This window comes from Xyrauchen texanus, chromosome 28, assembly GCF_025860055.1.
Source record: "Xyrauchen texanus isolate HMW12.3.18 chromosome 28, RBS_HiC_50CHRs, whole genome shotgun sequence".
Taxonomy (NCBI): domain Eukaryota; kingdom Metazoa; phylum Chordata; class Actinopteri; order Cypriniformes; family Catostomidae; genus Xyrauchen; species Xyrauchen texanus.
Window position 1 is genome coordinate 39,689,527 of NC_068303.1, and position 22,945 is coordinate 39,712,471.

General features: G+C 37.4%; 1 protein-coding gene across 2 annotated transcripts in view; it reads right to left on the minus strand.

The window, feature by feature from the left end:
• Positions 1-209: 209 nt before the first annotated feature.
• The window catches only part of ptprk (protein tyrosine phosphatase receptor type K), a 270,960-nt gene continuing 248,224 nt past the window's right edge, over positions 210-22,945 (minus strand). Inside the window, exons 20-33 of one of the 2 annotated variants that reach the window (XM_052095541.1) lie at positions 21,448-21,587; positions 21,293-21,310; positions 20,601-20,637; positions 19,415-19,512; positions 17,397-17,513; positions 16,920-17,074; positions 9,476-9,611; positions 8,875-9,024; positions 7,687-7,860; positions 5,036-5,167; positions 3,720-3,845; positions 3,411-3,574; positions 2,403-2,538; positions 210-528 (exon numbers count right to left, since the gene is read on the minus strand). In XM_052095541.1, coding sequence (XP_051951501.1) covers positions 475-528; positions 2,403-2,538; positions 3,411-3,574; positions 3,720-3,845; positions 5,036-5,167; positions 7,687-7,860; positions 8,875-9,024; positions 9,476-9,611; positions 16,920-17,074; positions 17,397-17,513; positions 19,415-19,512; positions 20,601-20,637; positions 21,293-21,310; positions 21,448-21,587 — 1,637 coding nt within the window. In that variant the 3' untranslated portion in view covers positions 210-474. The remainder of the gene's footprint in view (positions 529-2,402; positions 2,539-3,410; positions 3,575-3,719; positions 3,846-5,035; positions 5,168-7,686; positions 7,861-8,874; positions 9,025-9,475; positions 9,612-16,919; positions 17,075-17,396; positions 17,514-19,414; positions 19,513-20,600; positions 20,638-21,292; positions 21,311-21,447; positions 21,588-22,945) is intronic. The other variant, XM_052095542.1, reaches the window with a different exon arrangement.

Sequence of the window (22,945 nt, forward strand, 5' to 3'; positions counted from 1 at the left end):
TAAGCCAGACATTAATGCTTAATGCAAACATCTCGAGCCAAAGTTACATGCCAGCACATGATCTATGGATAAAGTCGTGTTATTTTCTTCTTTCAAAACAATGTCCATCTAAACAAGTACTGATAACTATGTTTATTAACAGGAACAGTGATAGACAAAAAAAATATATATATATATATATATATATATATATATATATATATATATATATATATATATATAAAGAGCGTTTTCAGCATGCAACAGCTCGGCCTTTGTGTTTAAATGGTTGCACATTCAGACTAGAAAAATAAAACAATGTGTAAAAAAAAAAAATCTCGACCAGGTGGCCGGCACTTGAACCCTGTAAAACTCGACATAGCGGAATTACAAATGGAAACATTTACGCAGCGCTCAAACCCAGTTTGCATGTAACATAATGCTGAGTGTGTGCTGCTCAGACACAGACATAATCCATACAATATCTGCAATGCATTATGACGTCTCGATATACTCAAGGGCCAGATCGTAGCAAAAACGGTACTGCTCCTGCAAAGCAAAAAAATGGAAATAATGAGCCTTACTTTCAAACAACATAATGTTACATAAGCACTGTTGTCTTAAAAGAGTCTTAGTCTTTTAGTGCAGGTATAAACTGTGCAACGGAAGTGATGAGATGTTCAAAGCCACAATAGTTTATCATGAAATATAAACCCCTCATGAAGCATTTCTCTCTTTCAGCCTAAATAACTCTCTCTCTTTTCTCTTTTTTACTTCCTCCAATTGACCTTATTTCCTTTCAAACTACTTGTTTCTGGTCATATTGTGCATCATTCATCAGTGCACATTCATTCAACAGTAATGTTGCCCTTGTAAGGGTTTATAAAGAGGTTTGTTAATGACTAATAATTCAGTTACATGTGCATTATAAATCATTAATATATGGTTATAACAACATGAATAAAAATGGTACCTTTCATGCAATATAGTGAAGATAGAAGATAATTGATCTATATATATATATATATACACACTGGCGGCCAAATGTTTGGAATAATGTACAGATTTTGCTCTTATGGAAAGAAATTGGTACTTTTATTCACCAAAATGGCATTCATCTGATCACAATGTATAGTCTGGACATTAATAATGTTAAGAATTACAATTTGAAAAAAATTATCTGAATTTCTTAAACTACAAAAAATCCTCCAGGTGCAGCAATGACAGCTTTGCAGACCCTTGACATTCTAGCTGTCAGTTTGTCTAGATACTCAGGTGACATTTCATCCCACACTTCCTGTAGCACTTGTCATAGATGTGACTGTCTTGTCGGGCACTTCTCACGCACCTTACAGTCTATCTGATCCCACAAAAGATCAATGGGGTTAAGATCCATAACACTCTTTTCCAATGTCTGTGTTTCTTTGCGCAATCAAACCTTTTCTTTTAGATTTTCTGATTCAAAAGTGTCTTTTTCTTTGCAATTCTTCCCATAAGACCTGCAGCCCTGAGTCTTCTCTTTACTGTTGTACATGAAACTGGTGTTGAGCGGGTAGAATTCAATGAAGCTGTCAGCTGAGGACACGTGAGGCGTCTATTTCTCAAACTAGAGTCTCTGATGTACTTATCCTCTTGTTTAGTTGTGCATCTGGTCTTCCACATCTCTTTCTGTCCTTGTTAGAGCCAGTTGTTCTTTGTCTTTGAAGACTGTAGGTGTACAACTTTGTATGACATCTTCAGTTTTTTGGGCAATTTCTAGTACCAATTTCCTTCCGAAACAGCGAAATCTGTACATTATATATATATACAGTGGATATATATATATATATATTCCCTAATTATATATATTGAATTTTATGTTTTTGATTATTATAAGTGTGAATATGTGTATATATGAAGCATTTATAGCATATGTAAAACGTTTTGGAAATGATATGAAACTGACCTTTTTATTCATGTTGTTACAGCTGCATATAAATTATTTATAATACATTATGTGCCATTAATGAACCCCTTTATAAACCCTCAAAAAATGGAACACTAACATAATTTTGCAACGTAGGTTGCGAATGACATTTCATATTGAATTTAAATAGAAATATACTTATTAAAGGCTTATTAAAAGTTTTATTTCAATGTGCTTGATATTATAATTCTGTAAGTCTGTTAAAAGACTATCATAGGAATTTGCTATAAAAGTGAACAGGCAATATATGCCTTCAAACATAATGTATGTACTTTTGATTTGGAGTGATTTTTTTTTAACTAAATTGCTAGGTCAGCAGACAATGGTGACATAATGTATTTGATGGTTCAAATTAGCCTTTGCATTAATAATGAAATATCAAAATGTGAACAAAACTTTTTTGCCAACATAACAGCTTGTTCAGGAGATGTTAATGTATAAGAGGTGCTGTTCATACCGGGCTGTCCACCATATTGGGCTTGCTGTTCCTCAGACTCTTCACAGCATGAAAGACGTCCACCACATTCTGACGCTTTATCATTTCACACACGATACTGATGGAACAGAACATGCCACTGCGACCTCCTCCATTTCTACAGAGACAGAGATGAAAATGAGAAATGAGAAATGTGTGTGTGTGTGTGTGTGTGTGTATGCAAGGCAGGCAGAAGCTCTCCCCTCACCCTCACACACTTCTGTAAGAGTTTATGTACTGTATAAAGTTCCTTCTCAATTAGCACATACACATACTTTTTGTGTAGCCAAACATTAAATCTTAGCCTCGGATGGAATGCTGGTTCACTGTGCCTCTGATGCATATTGCACATAAAAATGGTAAAACCTGTTTGTAATCGCTAGTTCCAATCTGATGGTTGCCTTTCTGATAGTCAGAGTGCACAGATTTTCTTTATCAGTCTAAAAAAATGTGCACCTTGATTCCCAGAGGTTGCATACCAGCCAGCCAGTCAGATTGGAGCAGTCATTTTCCACTGCTTCTGCAATTTTGGGTGCAATCTGCATCAGACGGTACATGAACAATCTTTGGGCAGTTTGTGGGCACCTAAGACTGTTTGGATTTTCTTTTATTGTACCAGATCACTCAAGTCAAATAATTTAATTATTCTGGAATGTCTGCAATATCTTAAACATCTTAGAGGGCCTTCTTAAATGATTCAAGTTCGTTTTTGTGTCCGTCTGCACTCTTTTTGCATTGTTTTCCAACGTAAACATGTTTCTTTGACCGTTGTGCAGCATCTGGTTGTTTTCTCAGCATCTCGTTTAGGAGTGCCACATTTCTGACATTGTGTCAGGTAAAAAAAGAACATGAACTTTTAAAAGCATCTCGAGACTACTGCGTTCTGCGTTATGTTGTTTAGCGCAAGAACACGCTCACCTGTACGGCCCTTTAGTCCTCAAATCACTAAGTTACCACCATCATTGTTGTTCATTGTACATCTATACTCACAGGCAGTGTATTATCGTCCGTCCGTCCCCTTCCTCGCATTCCTCCTGCCATTTGTCAACCTGGAGGATCAGTTTGAGGAAGGAGCGCTTGGAGGCGGGGACTTCCCTATGTCCCACCCATCCCAGGTACTGGAACTGACGGACCATCAGGTAACCTTCCTGAGGCTTAGGACAAACACAACACAAGTAAATAAACAAATACACTAATGACCCCGAGAGATGTTCTGTATGTGCTTGATCTGTGTCTGGGTTGATGCTTTTCCAAAATAACCAATGGCAACGTGTTTCAGAAAAGTGTGGACAAACTCACCCTGGTCAGATTGCATATCCTGAAAAGACGACTAATGACGTCACAGTCCATGGAACAGGATATGCAGTCTACCTGTACAGGGCCGTATCTGAGCATCCCCTCCTCTGGCCAGTACTGAGGGCAACCCTGTACACAGAGTTTACACTATTCAGTAATAACACACACACACACACACACACACACACGCCATTTTCACCAACACTGATGGAGTCGACACCCAAAACTGAAGAGGAGACAAGAACTATAAGATCTTTTTTTTTTGCCTATTTATTTGGAAACAGATCAATTTACACTAAATACTACCAATAAAACTAGAACATTAAATCAAAATCTGAGAACGGCCTCATTTAACTAAATGTAAAAAAACAATTGTGTTAAAAAAAAAAATATATATATATATATATATATATATATTTACAAAAAAATTATCAACTGACAAAACATATCATGATGGTGACTGTGTGGACACTCAAATTGGTATATTGATTTTGAAACGGCTTTTTTAAATTACCTATCTGAACTATCTTATTGATTAAGATTGGTGGTGGTGGTGTAGTGGGCTAAAGCACTGAACTGGTAATCAGAAGGTTGCTGGTTCAATCCCCACAGTCAAAACCATTGTGTCCTTGAGCAAGGCACTTAACTCCAGGTTGCTCTGGGGGGATTGTCCCTGTAATAAGGGCTCTGTATATAACTATTTTTCAGTTGAGTTTGTCAATCTGTCCTTTACAAGACACCATCTTATGTTCCATTTGAAATATTTGTAATTGTTGGTTTATATACATTTGCATCAGATGAACACTTTTGGAGCATCTCACTTGTTTTTAGTGTCATATACACCACTTTTTGAGGATGCTGTGTCAAGTTAAAAGTAGTTGAACTAAATGAAAATGACTGCTGGTTTCGTCCAGCTGTCAAGAACACGTCCTGTGTGAGCGGCTATCATTCTGTGCTGTGTGTGAGGTTTGTTGAGGCGCACTGACTGCCCCCTGCTGACTCTTAAAAACACAAAGTTACATGTACATCAAAGCTTGAATTGCTCCGATAGTAGAAAAATAAGTACTTTTATTATGAAATGTACATACGGGTCAGGAGACATCATTCATTTCGATAATTTTTTTAACTGTTTTATTTAGATATATATAAAATGATCACACTAAATTATCGTGATATATTGACAGCCGTAATTATTACAGCTGCAAGGCTAAATTAAGTTAAAAACAATAATGTACTGTTTCATCATGCCACACCAAAAGTAGCACATTACTAAAAGGCTACTCTGGTTTGAAAACAATGGAACTGCTGTCACATCTCACCTGTGCCAGATCGATCTCATTCAGCATGACGATGGAGGTGCAGCCGTAGTCATACACCAGCCTCCAGAAGTCCTTCACTGTGTTGGGTAATGGGTGCTGTGTCACAATGAATGCAGCCGGCTGTCTGTAGCTCTGCAGGACAAAGAACATAATGCATTTCCTAGGAGCACTTTCATTTGTGACACACACAACCAAGAAAAAGATGCAACCTTTCTCAGGATGATGTGAACATGTATGACGTTTGAATGTGTATGATCATGCAAGGACCAAATAGACCAGTTGGGACATGATAAAATAATAGAAACGTGTGTGTATGTGCACGTGTGTGAGTCTGTCTTTTCATATGTGCAAATGTGATAAATGTATATATTTCTATGTGATACTGCATTCATTTTTCATTGCATGCTGTAACAAACCCAATATAGAGAGGTTGAATGGAAAGTGCTGACATACCACTAAAGCCACGAAACAAATCCAGTCTAACAGAGGCAGAACTGAATCAATAATTACCTGATATTCTTCTGACGGCTTGGTTAAAAAAATTCCAAGAGTTTGTGAAGGGTACGGGGAAGCGATTTAAAATTAACCTCTAAAACTGTTTGAGTTTCTGATATTCTAGCTGATTACGGCTGTTATATCACCATCTCCCAGGGTCAAAGGTCATCGGCTGTGATCTATATGGTTTGTGGAAGTTACATAAAGACACTACTGAATGAACAATTTCTCATATATGTAGAATGTGCACTCTGAAAGACAGTGTGCTATATGATTATGATAAGTGCTAACACAAGCTAATACACTTTATTATACACAAACAGCCACAACCAAATAGACCACTAGAAGATGGATGGATTGATACCCAGCAAATTAAAATCTTTACTAAGCAAATTGCATTGCATTTTCACATTGGTTTTGAAACAATTGTGCCACTGAAAATTCTATCATCATTTAATCACCCTCATGTTGTTTCAAACCTTTATGATTTTCTGTCTTCCGTGAACACAAAAAGAGAAATTCTAAAGAATGTTCACACTGACCATAGTCCGTTAATTTAACCCTTTAAGCTCTGAATGAGTTATTAAAGACTTCCTGTTTCTGTGGCATACCCCCCAATTAATTTTTTTAATTATATAGATTATGATAAATTCTGAGTCTCTCAGCCTAAGAAACTGCTGAAAAATAAATAATAAATAAATATAAAAGTACTTTTTTTCCTTATTTGATTATATATCTGGTTGTAAATAAGTTGGCTCTGAAAACCTCACAATCATGTCAACTGTAACGGAGTAAATTTTTGTGTTGATTCAACAAAGCAATCAAAAGTTATAGCATTACATAAATAATTTATCATAGTGTTCAAAAGCCTCTCCAAACAAATTAAACAATAATTGTACATAACAACTAATTACACATGCAAACACAACAACAACTAAAGGTTTGCATAACATGCAGACATGATTTTAGTAATGAGATTTTACAAAATGGGTTTCATTCTGTGCCATTTGTGTCATCATTAAGTATTTATCTTGCACGTGGCGCCATCTCCTGGCAGCCATATGCAATAAGAGTGATTGATCATATGACTCTCGGCCCAAATATGGTGGACTATCACCACTGGTTGGAGCAATCTGAACCCAATCTGAATTGTTTTGCGTTCCATGACGCTACAGCATTTCCAATGATGTCATCTGATCTAGGAAAGCTAATGTGTTTGTATGGCTAACATATGACGCATGGATATTTGATGAATTTGATACTTTTACTGATTACAACAGTTAGTACAGTATAAAAGTTTTAATAAATTATCAAAACGGGACACTTCTAATTTGTCTGCACTTGTTCAGTTTTGCCTGCATGCATTTAAGTTAATGTTCTCTGTAAATCTTCTCCTTCGCCACAGCTCTCAAATGTAATCTGCACTTGCTTTCAATGAAATAAAAAAATAAAAAATATGTTGCATTGTGTTTGTCGCATCTTGAGGTGGCAAGTTAGAATGAGGTGCCTAGTTTGGGGTCAATCGTGTCAAAAAACATTGTTTCTTGTGACCGATGAATGCGCATTTGAGTGTTAGACAACCTCAGTTCCCATTCACTTTAGTTGTATGGAAAAGACCCACCTGGACATTCTGCCTAACATCTCTAACATAAGAAGGTAAATACATGACTGAGTAAATGACAAAAATGTAATATATTTATTTTTTTCCTTTTCCTTTAATAAATGACTAAATTAAAAGTTCAAAGCAAAATATTCACAGTTACACTTACCTCACCCTTCCCAATAATATCACTAAAGATATTTTGGACTTTATTATTTCTGAACACCCAAATGAAAGAAAGTTCCATTTAGGACCACATGTAGCCATCAGGAAGATTTATATGTTGTCCGGGCTACAGAATATTGAAAAATTATTTCAATTCTGTCTGTATTCAAGACAAATAAATACATCAATGATTGGTATATAACTACCACCAATCTATGTGGCTCACGGCTCGTGATGGAGCAGCAAGAATGAGTTTAAAAAGTGGCACACGATTACATCTATCCAACACAAAGGACACGCCACCTGGATTTGTCTCTAGCTTTCTGTGTCTAACATACAGGAGGCAGAGGACTAGAGTGGGAGGCCTCTGATTTCATGAAGGAATACTTACGTCCATGAGCGCTGCATTGATGTAGTTACTGCTCTCTCCATCTATGGTGATGAGGAAAGGCAGGCAGCGGTCTGGAGGGAGGTTGTCCATGAAACGGTTCTTGTCATGATTCCGCGGAAGCAGAGCGATGCTGCAATCTTCAGGCTGGGGCTGAGGGGTCACAGAGTTCAGTGTCTGGACAGGGCAGGAAATAAAGGACACATTCATGATCAAAAGACAGGACATTGGCAGAGGTTTAGGGTTAAGTTTGCTCATACGCACGACGCAAGTCCCGGCCATAATAAACACAGGAGAGGATTACTGTGTGGAGAACTGAGACTTCACATGCAAGCGGTGAGCCAGGTGTGGGAGAGATACGGGAAAGCTGCCGTAAACGCTCTCTCACTATCATCTGTACCAGTGTCAAAAACAAGACTTAGAGAAAATAATAGTTTTATGATTGTAAACTTTTTTATATATCTGTATGTATAGTTTGTAATAATGTATTGGAAATGTACAAAAGTTTCTCTTGCCAATAAAGCGTGATATGAACCGAATCTGCCCATTTAATCCTTAAAAAAGTGTACTGGAAAACTTTGGAAGATTTTGCCAAACTTTTCATTTCAGCATGTCCACTGATTTTATGGCATTTAGACATATACAGTACTTGTCAAAAATGCAATATTTTTATATCTGCAAAAACTAAACATTTAATCGTATACATATTTAAATAATTAAAATAAATGATGACTAACCAATTTCTATGATATATATATATATATATATATATATATATATATATATATATATATATATATATATATATATATATATATATATTATATATTTTTATGATTATATTTTAATGTTTATTTTAATGTACCATTATCAATCATGATTAATCACAGATAATTGTGTGATTAGTTAGTTTAAAAAGTTTAAACGATTCACAGCCCTATAAGAAATTATAATAATAATAATTATTATTATGAGAAAAAAAAATTAATTTAATAATAATAATTACAATTAAAATAATATACAGTAATTGAATTAAGATTTATTATCTAAAGCAAGATTGATTATCTTGCCAGTTTGCTTTTTAATTATGCATCTAGTTAAGTTTGTTTAGATATTTTTACTGGAGTACAAGACAAAACTACTGATAGAGAGAATGATTTTTGCAGCATAATAAGAAGTAGCATTGTTTACCTGGAATTCATCTTTGAGGTGAGAGGAGTTGCTCTGAGAGTCGATACGGATCATGTCGTAGTACGCGGCTTTGAACTCGCAAATGGGAATGGCCGTCTCGCCGCACAAACACGCCTCCAGAATGGCATCGTGGATGAAAATGTACTGTTCCTGAGAGACAGAGAGAAACCGTGTCATTGTGTGTGTAATTTATACATATATGCGTGTCAAAAGGTTGAACACGCTTCATTGAACGTTTCTCATGATCTTAAAACCTTTTAATCTAAATGCTGAAATCCTTCAAATTAGTTTTGTAAGCAAATATTTTTCCTTTGTATCTGAGGATGAAGCTCCTCATGATGATTCTGAAGAGAATGAACAGAGTTTGCAGACATAGACGGGCTACTTTGAAGAAGATAGAATAATACACTACATACACAACTATTCTAAAATATGTCAACTAATTAGTTAGTGTGTGTCCAAACTTTGACTTGTACTGTGGTGTACTATCATTGTTGTTATCCTGAAGACTTTTATGACAACTTTACTCATTAAATGAATAGGGTGAAGTAACATGTTTAAAACACATTAACATGTCTGGCGGTTTCAGACGGCCACATACCTCGGTCTGCACCATGTTGATTCGTCTGGAGCGCAGAGCTTTGACGCAGTTATAGATGTCCACCACACCCTCTCTCTCCGCCATGTCCAACATGATGTCAATCACGATGTAACATCCTGTCCGGCCGGCTCCAGCACTGACAGGGACAGAGCAGGGGAGAAAACAATGTGAGGTGTAACAACAGCAGAGAGATGCACTGTAAATGTGTGAGCCGCACACTGCTGTATGAACATTACACTGCTTGAACATCTGAGCAATTCCTGAAGATTACAATGTTTTTTTTACTACATAAAGAGCAGAACTTCATTTAAATTAGTAACTACAAACATCTGTTGAGGTAAAGAAAAATCCCTTAAATAATCTAAATCAAACCAATTGTTCAAGAAAGTCCACCGAATAAAAATTATTAAATATATAATTAATTATAAATAATCATATTTAAATAAGGATAAATATAACAATTAAAAAAAAACATTACGTTATTGTGGCAGATTGGTAAAGCATTGATTAGACAAAACAAAAATTGTCTTCAGAAGGCAACATATAGTTTATTTTCATATTATTGTACATAAGCCAATCATTGGCCTACAGTTAAAAGCAATTCATTTTGCAACTGAATTTATCAATCAGTCCGAGGTAGAATTATTATACGGGCTTTTCTAAGTGTGTGTCCATGTAAACCTGTGTTAAAAGAATGCTTTTGAGGCATCTAACTTTGGCTGCATCTCGTCATAAATACAGCGTGTTTATGAGGCTGGGTCAAGTTAAACGTATTAAACAAAAAACAAATTTTCAAAAACACGTCTCGAGACCCCTGCTATGTGAGATGTGCTTCATCCAGCTGTGTTTGAATGCAAGAACGCGTTCTCATCTTAAGTAAAGGACGATTTATACTTCTGCGTCAAACATACGGCGTGGGCTATGCGTAGCTACGGCGGTTACAGCATAGTCTGACGCGCACCACTTCCAAATTAGAACTGCACATCGCGTTGACGCAGACCACAACAGCAGTGATTGGTCCACTTTGTAACTAGAGACTGCCCCCACTCCCAGGATGATAACAAGGAATTCTGAGGCAGCGTCACATTTTATCCTAGATTATTTTAATATCTATGCTATAAATCAAATTGTATTTGGACTCGGGACCATTCAAGCAGTTGTCTCAATCCGGAGCATTTGCTGTTTTTATGTTCTGTTTGTGTTTCATGAAGTTACAAGCAAAATGCAACAAAAGATATGTTTACAGATTATAAATTCTAAAAGCTATTTTCTCCGGGCCTTCACTTGATATTCATTTTATATGTGAGTGAAATAATATGTTTTGTATTCTACTCACAAACTTTCTGATCTGGACAATGATTTGACCATATGTTCACAGTATTGTGTACAGTTCATAATCATCTTTCACAATGGGACACTTCTTATTTGTCAGGAAAATAAAAAGCACCTGTTAAGAGTTGGTTATATTGCCTATATGCATTGTAACGTTTTTAAAACGACACACACTTTGTTTTATTCTGGAGAGTTCTTTTTCAGCATGGAACATCAAAAGAATGCCAAAAGATGTATGTTTTTTAATATAAGAGACTCATGAACAAGCAAGCAGTAATTTCCTCATTTGTTTTCTACTCCAAAAATGACATGGCTTGCATTGCTTTTGTTTATTCTGAATCATATAGTTAGCATTTTGGTGATGCAGTAAGTAATGCAGAACTGTAAATATAAACCAGCATACAGGTAATATTTCGGCAGAAATATAAATCAGCCTTAAGTGTGTTTAGTTGTTTGTACTGCTGGAGTTGCACTTATTGCCCCCTGCTGACTGGGACTCACAAAAACATGAAGGTGATACTTTAAACTAGTAGGACAAATCCTTATTACGGTCCGGGGCATAATTTATTGGGTTACATTTATTTTTGTGTCATTTTTTATATAATTAATGTCTTAAATCAACAGCCCTTCAAAATAAACAGTCTTATCAAGTTTTAAGGAGAACCGAGGAGAAAACACTTGGCGATAAAAGACTGTCCAATTGAACTTCTGAATGGTATTTTGGTCAACTCATTTGTTACTTTGTAATATGACTAATACTAATACAATATTTGGCCCGGTGTTTCAAACTTCTGCTTTTGTTTATCCATTTACAAATTTGTCAATGTTCATAATATAATATGCAATTCATGAAAATGTTTCAGTGTATGACTTTAACAATACATATTTTTTTCAAATAAACAATTCTGGAAAACTGATGGGGCACCATTTGATTTCCAATTTAAAATCCTGAAGCAAAACCAGTTGAGAACCACTGATTTAAACTGTTCATACTGTTGCTGTTTGACTAAGTATAAAAGTATTATACGTTGAAAGTACAAAAGAGGCTAGAAGTTTGAGGTAATCTCTCTCATCCAACGCATTTAATGAAAATATGAAGAATTATGATATAGGGCTCTATTTTTGTGACTGCTCTAAGGGCTACATGCAATGACCATGCAATTTTCGTGCCAGCGCAAAGCACAAGTGAGCACGTTTGAGCTATCTGTGGGTGTATGCATGCAAAATTTCATAGACCACATCTCAAAGACTGCAAGATCATGTAGATTTATACTTTACAATATCAGGAAGATAAGACCTTTCAAGTCAAGTCAAGTCAAGTGGTTTTTATTGTCGTTTCAACCATATACAGTTAGTACGGTACACAGCAAAAGGAGACAACGTTCCTCCAGGACCATGGTGCTACATAAAAACAACAAAGGACCAACATAGGACCACATGAGACTACACAACGAAATAAAATACCTATATAAACTACCTATATATACCTATATAAAGTGCACGTGCAAACATGTGCAAAAAGTACAGGACAGTACAACAAATTACTGACAATGAACAGGACAATAGACAGTGCAGCGCCGACCAGTACTCAGTAGTGCAAAAAGATGACAGTTTCTAAAATGTAAACATAACATACTATGAGATAGTGTTCTATGCACATAGCAGTTATTGAGGTAGCAGATAGTTATAAAGTGACAGTAATTAAAGTGCAACTCAGGACACGTGTGTGTCAAACCAGTCTCTGAGTATTGAGGAGTCTGATGGCTTGGGGAAGAAGCTGTTACACAGTCTGGCCGTGAGGGCCCAAATGCTTCGGTACCTCTTGCCAGACGGGAGGAGGGTAAAGAGTTTGTGTGAGGGGTGTGTGGGGTCATCCACAATGCTGGTTGCTTTATGGATACAGTGTTTTTTGTACATGTCTTTGATGGAGGGAAGAGAGACCCCAATGATCTTCTCAGCTGTCCTCACTATCCTCTGCAGGGCTTTGCGGTCCGAAACGGTGCAAGTCCCAAACCAGGCAGTGATGCAGCTGCTCAGGATGCTCTCAATAGTCCCTCTATAGAATGTAGTGAGGATGGGGGTTGGGAGATGTGCTTTCCTCAGCCTTCGAAGAAAGTAGAGACGCTGCTGGGCTTTCTTGGTGATAGAGCTGGTGTTGAGGGACCAGGTGAGGTTCTCCGCCAAGTGAACACCAAGGAATTTGGTGCTTTTGACGATCTCCACAGAGGAGCCGTCGATGTTCAGCGGAGTGTGTTCACCTTGTGCTCTCCTAAAGTCAACAACCATCTCTTTTGTTTTGTCGACATTCAGGGACAGGTTGTTGGCTCTACACCAGTTCGTCAGCCGCTGCACCTCCTCTCTGTATGCTGACTCGTTGTTCTTGCTGATGAGACCCACCACGGTCGGTGTCATCGGCGAACTTGATGATGTGATTCGAGCTGTGCATTGCTGCACAGTCGTGAGTCAGCAGAGTGAACAGCAGTGGACTGAGCACACAGCCCTGGGGGCCCCAGTGCTCAGTGTGGTGGTGGTGGAGATGCTGTTCCCGATCCGGACTGACTGAGGTCTCCCAGTCAGGAAGTCCAGGATCCAGCTGCAGAGGGAGGTGTCCAGGCCCAGCAGGTTCAGCTTTCCAATCAGGTGCTGGGGAATGATTGTGTTGAATGCTGAGCTGAAATCTATGAACAGCATTCGAACGTATGAGTCCTTATTGTCTAGGTGGGTGAGGGCCAGATGGAGGGTTGTGGTGATGGCATCGATCCGTTGAACGGTTTGAACGATAAGCAAACTGCAGTGGGTCTAGTGAGGGGGCAGCTGGGTCTTAATCTGCCTCATGACGAGCCTCTCGAAGCACTTCATGATGATGGGTGTAAGTGCTGACGGGACAGTAGTCGTTGAGGTAGGACACTGAAGACTTCTTTGGCATGGGGATGATGGTGGTGGCCTTGAAGCACGTTGGAACAACGGCGCTGCTCAGAGAGATGTTGAAGATGTCGGTAAGAACATCTGTTAGCTGGTCTGCACATCCTCTGAGCACTCTGCCAGGAATGTTGTCTGGTCCAGCAGCCTTCCGTGGGTTGACTCTACGTAGAGTTTTCCTCACATCTGCCGTGGTAAGACAGAGCACCTGGTGCGTTGGGAGGAGGGGTGGACTTCCTCGCCATCACGTCGTTCTGCACATCAAACCGAGCGTAGAAGTCGTTCAGCGCATCTGGAAGGGAGGCATCTTTGTCACAGGCAACTGATGTTGTCCTGTAGTTGGTGATGGCCTGGATGCCCTGCCACATGCGCCGCGTGTCACCGCTGTCCTGGAAGTGACTGTGGATTCTCTGGGCGTGTGCGCGCTTTGCCTCTCTGATTGCCCGTGACAGTTTGGCCCTAGCTGTTCTTAGGGCTGCCTTATCGCCTGCTCTGAAGGCGGAGTCTCGGGACCTCAGCAGCGTCGCACCTCCGCAGTCATCCACGGCTTCTGGTTGGAGCGTGTGGTGATGGTCTTGGAGAAAGTGACATCATCAATGCACTTGCTGATGTAGCTGGTCACTGATGCTGTGTATTCCTCCAAGTTGGTAGAATCGCCATATGTTGCAGCCTCCCTGAACATGTGCCAGTCAGTACACTCAAAACAGTCCTGAAGAGCAGAGATGGCTCCTGCTGGCCAGGTTTTCACCTGCTTCTGAAGCGGTTTTGTGCGTCTGACGAGCAGTCTGTATGCTGGAATTAACATAACAGAGATGTGGTCTGAGTAGCCGAGGTGGGGGCGGGGCTCCGCCCGTGCAGCGCCTGGGATGTTTGTGTAAACAAGATCAAGCCGTTAGCCCCTCTCGTTGCAAAGTCCACATACTGATGGAATTTAGGGAGCACTGTCTTGAGATTTGCATGGTTGAAATCTCCGGCGACAATAAACAGTCCGTCGGGGTGAGCGTTCTGCAGTTCAGCTCATAGCCCCATACAGTTCACAGAGCACTTCCTTAGCGTTAGCACTGGGGGAATGTAAACTCGGTTATGCAAACAGTGGTGAATTCCCGTGGTAGATAAAAAGGTCTGCATCTAACAGTCACAAGCTCCAACAGCGATGAACAGTAACTAGAGACTAGCATAGAGTTCTTGCACCATTCCGTGTTGATGTAAACACACAAGCCACCACCGCGAGTCTTACCGCAGAGAGCTGTATTTCTGTCGGCACGAAACGAGGCGAGCCCGTCTAGCTGAATGGCGGCATCCGAACTCTGTCGCTGAGCCACGTCTCCGTGAAAACAAAGACGCAGCAGTCTCTAAACTCACGCTGCGTAGCCTGCTGGAGTCGGATATAGTCCAGTTTATTGTCCAGGGAGCAAACATTTGAGAGCAGGATAGGCGGGAGAGCCGGCCGGCTAGGGTTTGTTTTTAGCCTAGCATGGACCCCCGCCCTCTTTCCGCTTCGCTTCTCGCACACCGCTACGACGTCCTCTCCTCGGCCACCGGCATCAGGCGATGCCGAGGGCTGGAGGCCTGGTCTCCGCAGCAAGCCGAGTACGCGTAGCGCCTCCTGCAGGTCATCATGCAGCTTGGTTTTTGCATGAGTCTTATATTTCAGTAGTGTCTGGCGATGGTAGACACGAACACCGGTTGCTCCGATGTCCATGTGTTGCAAAAGTCGGGCTTTTTTAACAAAAATAGCACCATTGTGGATCCGGAGTGGCCGCTGCGTGCTACCGCGCCGCCATCTTGGACCTCTCTGAACATGCCACACAACTGCTCGTTCAGTCACTTGTCATAACTAGACTGGACTACTGTAATGCTCTCATTGCAGTCACTAAAATATATATATATATATATATAGTTCTTGTTGCACTTAAATCTGTTTTGAATACTATTCTGATGCTAGTAAAACTTTGTATCCTCAAAAGGACCTGTCATAGAAATATGCATGAACATAAGCCCATATTTCAATTCTTCTAATTCATTGCATACATTCCATTTACAATATCAACTTTTATGAATGTTGAGGTGAATGGAAACGGACTATATAATAGGACGCAGACGGCTGCACTTTACCCAGCCCATTTGTGCTTTTAGAGTTAGCACATGCTTGCACGAAAATACAAAATTTCATGGCCATGGCCATTGGTTTTGCACGTATGACTTAAATCATAGTGCTACACTCAGTGTTAATGCTCTTAAAATAGGGCCCATAACCTCAGTTTCTTCAAACTATTGCAGACCAATTATGACTACTAGATATTTCAAGTCTAACAATTTTTTCATTAGCCACTTTTATGCATGAAACTTTGTCAGATCAACTTTTTCTATAAAAAAACAAGTCATTTACACAAGCTATTATAGTAGGAAAGATGGCAAAAACACAAATTATTTGGAACTGAACATGCAATGTTTTTATGTTAATGTTCTAATCAATATTTTTCTGACTCATGTGTTACATAGATTGGCAAGTTCAAGATGTGGAGTAATGCTTCAGCTCTCTCAGAACTTTTTTTTATATGCTTAAACTCTTTAAAAGCAGACAACTCATGTCAGCATGTAATCTTGCACATACTTGAACTGTAAATATAGAGCAAAACAGTGCCTGCCCACCTCTTCAGGCATCTTGGTTCTGGAAGTATTTTTCCTATTTATTTTTTCCATAGGGATTTCCTACAATCCTTCATAAATGAGTTGTAAGCCATGAAGCAAAGCAACCAGCACAGAGTTTAATCATAACATTACAAACTTTGTTTTAAAGCAAAAACGTATTTACAAATCAGAAAAAAAGGTACAAGACTGTCTATGTTTGTTATTTTCTTCATGATCATGGGTAAGTTCTTCACCAGGAATTCCACTATTAAACATTCAAACTGTGCAGATGATTGCCTTATCAGAAGAATATACCATCGATTAACAACCTCAGAGCTCACGTTAGGTCTGTTTTAAAGGTTTTAAGTTACCATTATTAATCAGTTCACCTATGGGTAAAAAATGAAGTCCAGAACTAGACTGTTGCACTTTATTACTGCATCAGTATAGAACTTTTCTGACAAATTCCTGCCCATTTCGACAATCGGCACTGTTCACATGAACTCAATATACAGCGAAGGCTGTACATGTGCAAGTGTCTAGAGTTTGTGCATCACTGTACCTGCAGTGTACGACAATAGGCCCTGCTGTGGGAGGGTTGGACATCTTGACTCGACGGATAAATGACAGCAGTCCAGTAGCGTGATACGGTACTCCATGATCAGGCCAGCCGGTGAAATGGAACTGCTTTACCTCTCTCAACTCATTAAAACCCCTCTGTCAACACACACAAAATAACTTTTTATTTTATTTTGCCATACATAAGGGAATTACATTTCATCCAGGGCCAATAATGTGTGTGTGTGTGTGTGTGTGTGTGTGTGTGTGAGAGAGAGAGATCTGGGAAGTGGTTTCCGCTGAAAAGCAAGGATTTCTGTTAAATAAAGACTAATTAGACCGATGTACGCCCTCTCCCACTTCCTCATTCCCTGGAACTAAGGGATTTGCTACAAATATATTAGTAACGATTGTAAGGTAGGTATTGTTAGATTGATGATAGGAGACAATACAAGCTTAAATAATGTCAAAATAATCTCACCCTCTCTAGAGTGAAAGTCCTGACAACGTATTCTGCAAGCGGTTCCACCTCCACAAACGTCACTTTGAAGTCTCCGTAAACTTCAGCGTCATCTGGCCAGTACTTATAGCATTTTACCTACAGGAGGATCAGACCAATTAAATGTAGAATACAGAGCAGACATACATACGGTCTACTGATCACATGCACTGCCAATAAAACCTATATTTTATTATAAAAATACATTTACTGTTCCGTAAATATATTTTTGGTACTTGTTGTAAACACATTACATTTATGCAAAGCAGTACAATGATGCATAATTCACAGCAGTCTGATATTTTTCAAATGTTTTATTTAAAAAAACACACACAAAGTGTCAATATCAACCTTAAGTATTGTGTTTAATCCTTGATGCCCCATTAACAATGTGATTATAAAGACTGCTGTGAAATCATTTCAAATGCACTCTTTTGCACATAACGATATCATTTAACAATGTCCACAATCGTGCAAAACGCATCCATAAACATGCTTCAACCCTTTGAGAAGTTTAAGATTTTAACGAGTAGACCCTGAGTGTTTGGGTAATTCTTAGAATTTTTGATAATTAAATATTTGCATTGTGACATTATTTTCATAATGTAATAAAAATCATCTAGTTTAAAAAAAGTTTAAACGAAAGTTTAAAATGATCATAAAATGAAAGCAGTACAACAACTCTACTTTACATATGTACTTAATAATTGAAATAATACACAGTATACATATATATATATATATAGAGAGAGAGAGAGAGAGAGAGAGAGAGAGAGAGAGAGAGAGAGAGAGAGAGAGAGAGAGAGAGAGAGAAAATATCCTGGTCCTATTTTACTCCAAAATTAAAAAATCTAAAAATAAAGATATAAAAAAAATCAAAATAAAGATATAAATATTAGGGTGATTAGGCTTTTTTTTTCTTTACATTTTGACATTATTTTCAGGACAGTTACACACATCTTATAACCGCAATGTAAAAATTACAAAATATATATACCTGTATATATTATCTGAATTGTAAAGTATTTATTAAATCACATTAGTACTTCCTTTGTATTTCCTTTCATTTTTGCTGATTTAAAAAAAATAAAAATAATTTTATATATATATATACAACAGCATTTGGCTTTCTTTTTTTTGCATTTTTCTATTTTATTGTTTTTTGTTGTTGTTTTTAAAAATAAAATAAAATTGGTAATGAAAATTACCATTGAAAACAATGGGAATTGTAAAAGTTGTAACACTTAACAATAAAGTTAATTTGTTAACATTAGTTAATGCATTAGGTATCATGAACTAACAAAGAACAATATCTTTTTACAGCATTTATTCATCTTTGTTAATGTTAGTTGATAAAAATACAATTGTTTATTGTTTGTTCATAATGCATTAAAAATGTATTAAGCTACTGTTTTCAAATGAATATGAACCAAGATTAATAATTGCTGTAAAAATATTGTTAATTGTTAGTACAGGTTAACTGATGTTAACAAATGGACACTTACTGTAAAGAGTTAACGTGAAAATGAGTAAACGTCCAGATGCATTACGCTAATAAGAATTGAAAAAAAATCTTAATGGGTCCTACATGTAAACATGTGAGCAAAAATTATTTCATATTTGTTTCTTTTGATTTTTTAAGTAAAATACAGCAAGGACATTTTCTTGACAGGCTTCATGAACATCACCCTGTTAGCATTAGTGATGTTTTGTTAAAAGCGGGCAATTTACTATTAATAACTGTATTAAGAAATGTGCTTAATTGTAAAGAAAATAATGTCACAAAGCAGAAGTTCCTAGTGGTCCTACATGAAATAGAATTTCTTATTGTTTTCTGATATTGGGGTTAAATGTTAAATTTGCCCAGCAGATGTTGTGAAATATCTGCCGCCCTGGCATCTAATTCACGCTCACTCTTCAAAAGGTTTGAGCATGCAGGGGCCTTCAAGTCACATCACAGAGCACAAAACGGCCCCTCAGCAGGCAGTATAGTGACATACCCGGCCCACCTCCACAAGGTTGGTTACCATGACGATACAGGCCGATTGTTCTTGCCAGATCATCCTCCAGAAGTCATACACCGTCTCGTGGACAGGACCTGTGGTCAGATGAAATAATAAAAACAAACAGATTTACAATTTCCAGAGTTTTATTTAATCATCTGTAAATCTACTTTTTGTTTCCACCAATATTTCAAGCACCATGGAAAACATGTCGTACTTATGACAGCTTTGAGCGATATTTGATTTAAATCATTTGTATTTTGGCAATTTATTGTCTAAATGGGCATGTTTTCTATTTCAATGATAGCACTCGAACATTAGCAAGACATTTTTTCCATATCTGCGCAATGTTTTACAGAGTTTGCTTAAAACTTTCAGTGTGCATTGTTAGAATGATGATAGATGATTCAGCAATGTTTTTTTATGAACCTTCTGATTAAAAATTTTATTAAAATCTGCTGTCTGATATTTCTCAAATGTTTGTACAAAACTCGACATTTCAAATGTTAATCTTGAAATGTTTTAGTGTTTCAAATAGGGCTGTTAGTTTAACATATTCATTCATTCAGTTCGATTCATTATATAAAAATAATGTGCTAAAAATGAACGCAATTTATAAGGAATATTCCTTCTATCCGAGTAATTCAAGCTTGTAGTACCACCTGTTTTCTCCAGGGGCAGTAAGAAAAACTCACTGTATACGCACAGCTCAAACAGACAAAGAACAAACCACTCTTACCGAAAGCAGACATCACAAGATGAGAACATGTTCTTGCATACAAACACAGCTTGATGGAGTTTAACTCCAAAGACAGGGATCTCAAGACGTGTTTTTCTAAGTTTCAAATATCGTTAACTTAACACAGCGACCTAAAAATGGTGCATCTATGATGCGAGGCAATCGAGATGCTCCAAAAGCGTCCGTCTGAAGCAGGCATTGATGCGTCCTTAAACAAGCCCTTATAATAAACCTCGGACTGATTGATGAATTCAGTTGTGAAATTGATTGTCTTACGTTCAATAATATGGCAATAAACAATATATTGCATTCTAAATCCACTTTTTGTATTGTATTTTTTAATGCTTTACTTGTGTGCCAAAATAATGTAATGCATTTAAATTATCTGTAATATCATTTTTTTTATAATATAATTATAAATATAACGAAATATTCCTCTGTTACCTTGAGTTGCAATGTAATGGCTGGGCCTTTGGTATCCCTGCAAGAGAAACAAGACGGCAAATATTGATTAAGTGAAATACATTAATAAATAAATAAATAAAAATAAACAATTAATACTATAAAAAAGAAAAGTTAATGATGGGGGCAGCTAAAATATCATTTAATAATATTAAGTTAGCTTGAGATGAATCCATTTAAATGTTATGTGTTTAATGTGTTTTTTATTGGTTTTATATATTGTGTTTTCTGTGCAAATCCTCCAGTGCTATGTCATATCGGTAATTAATAATGATTGCATATTTTCTAATAGTTTTTTCTTATTGACAGATAATCTTTTAGCTTGCCAACTCAACAGACAACACACTAACACACGACACTCAACAACATACCAAAAATAAAACTCTCCACAAAAAGTAAAATAAAACAAATAACAACAAAATCATGAGTATAAATAAACCACAGGCCAGGGATGTTAGTTGCATGGAGACCACGACATGAGCAAAGCGGATGGACACACAGCATGAAGAAAAGCAACAGAATAAAGCCTTACTGAGTGTGTGTGTGTGTGTGTGTGTGTGTGGGGGGGTGGGGTGCAAGCAGACTCCATGCAGATGGGCTTTAGGGCATCATTAGGTGAGACAGAGAGGGCTGGGGTGTAGGTGTGTTTGGATATGCCCTACAGTGATACTTACATCCCTGTACAGCCAAATCTACCGCCCCAAAATCAACCGCATAAGAGTGAGAGAGAGCACAACAATGTCAGTGAGTCAGCAAGCACCTCCAACAAGGAAGAAAAGAAAGCTTTAAATTGTGTATAGTTGAGGCATGCATAAAAGACCTCACATACGAGGGAGGGAGAGACGGTTCTCACACGTTCGCCAATGGAGGAGGAGGCGGCATCGCCACTTACATCAATGTAGTTGGCATTTATGTAGTCAGAGGAGGGGTCGTCTTCCATTGGCTGCAGGATCACTCGAGAATGATCATCTACAGCGCGACACACAGCCATGTGTTCACACAGAGGAAAACAACGTCAGTTAGGCTGTATAGGGTTCTTGAGTTGTGCTTTATGGTTTATTGGAGATGAAATAAAGTTCATAATTTGTCTTTTCTTCAGATCAGTGAATTGGTTTCTGGGTTCTTTAAGGGTGAATCTAACAAACAATATATCCCGGATATATTTTACCCCAGAATCAAAAGAAAGATTCAAAAAATTATTTATTTGAATAAAGATAATTTTAGAACCATTAAACACATTTACCCACAATTCTCATTGCAGTAAATAATACAGATGTTTCCTTTCACTTTTGGGGTTTGTTTGAAATCATCACTATTCTCAGTGATGATTCTCATTAGACTCTGACAATCTTTCTGCCTGGATATAATTATTATAATTTTTTGGTAACACTTTATTTCAGGGATCATACATTTTCAGGGGCTTATAATTATAAAATACATGCAGAATGCATTTAGTATTTCAACAAAGCAGGGGCGTTAGGGTTAGGTTTAGGGTTAGGGGTTGGTGTAGGGTGTCTGTGGAACTCTAAATAAACACAGTGATGCCCTTATACTGTATTTAATTAGGGGTGCAAATGGCATCTAACACTATTTGCACTTAGTGTAAGAAGATGCTTTTTGTTGATATTTACTCTAAGCAACAAAAGTCTCTAAAATACAAATAATTATTTTATAATTATAAGCCGCACATTCACACAGTGTAACGAGAACTTATAAATGATGTATTTTGCACCTCACTAGCTATTGGTATCTTCTGTTTTTACTTAATAAATTCATTGTTAGGAAAAATACATGTAAAGAGGCAATAAGGCAAGGGTAAAAAAAAAAAAAATCATCAAATAAAGGCCTAATAAATAACTTATAATTCTAAAAAAGCCCATAAATAGACCCTTACGAGTCCAATTATTAGCCATCAATTACGGTCTAATTCCTGATCCCTAAAATATAGTTACCATTCATTTGTATTTTTTTACATTAAAAACAGCAGAAACTAAACTGATTACAACAAATACTACCATGATATGTAAATACTATACAAATTTAAATCTTTTTTTTGTCCATTACTGTAATGAGAATTTCGAAGAAAATTGTCATGAAAATATTGTCACAATCCAGTCCTAAAAATAGGATTCAATATAATTTTCTTCATATAAGTAATTTATTTATTTATCATTCTTTTTTATTTGGGCTGAAATATAAGCAACACATGTTCATCACCCATAAAGCACCAGCACACAGACGGTTTTATAAAGAGCTAGAGATTAAAAAGTTTAAAAGGTTCTGCTAAAACATCCGACTGTAAAACCCTTATTGGCTCAAACATTATT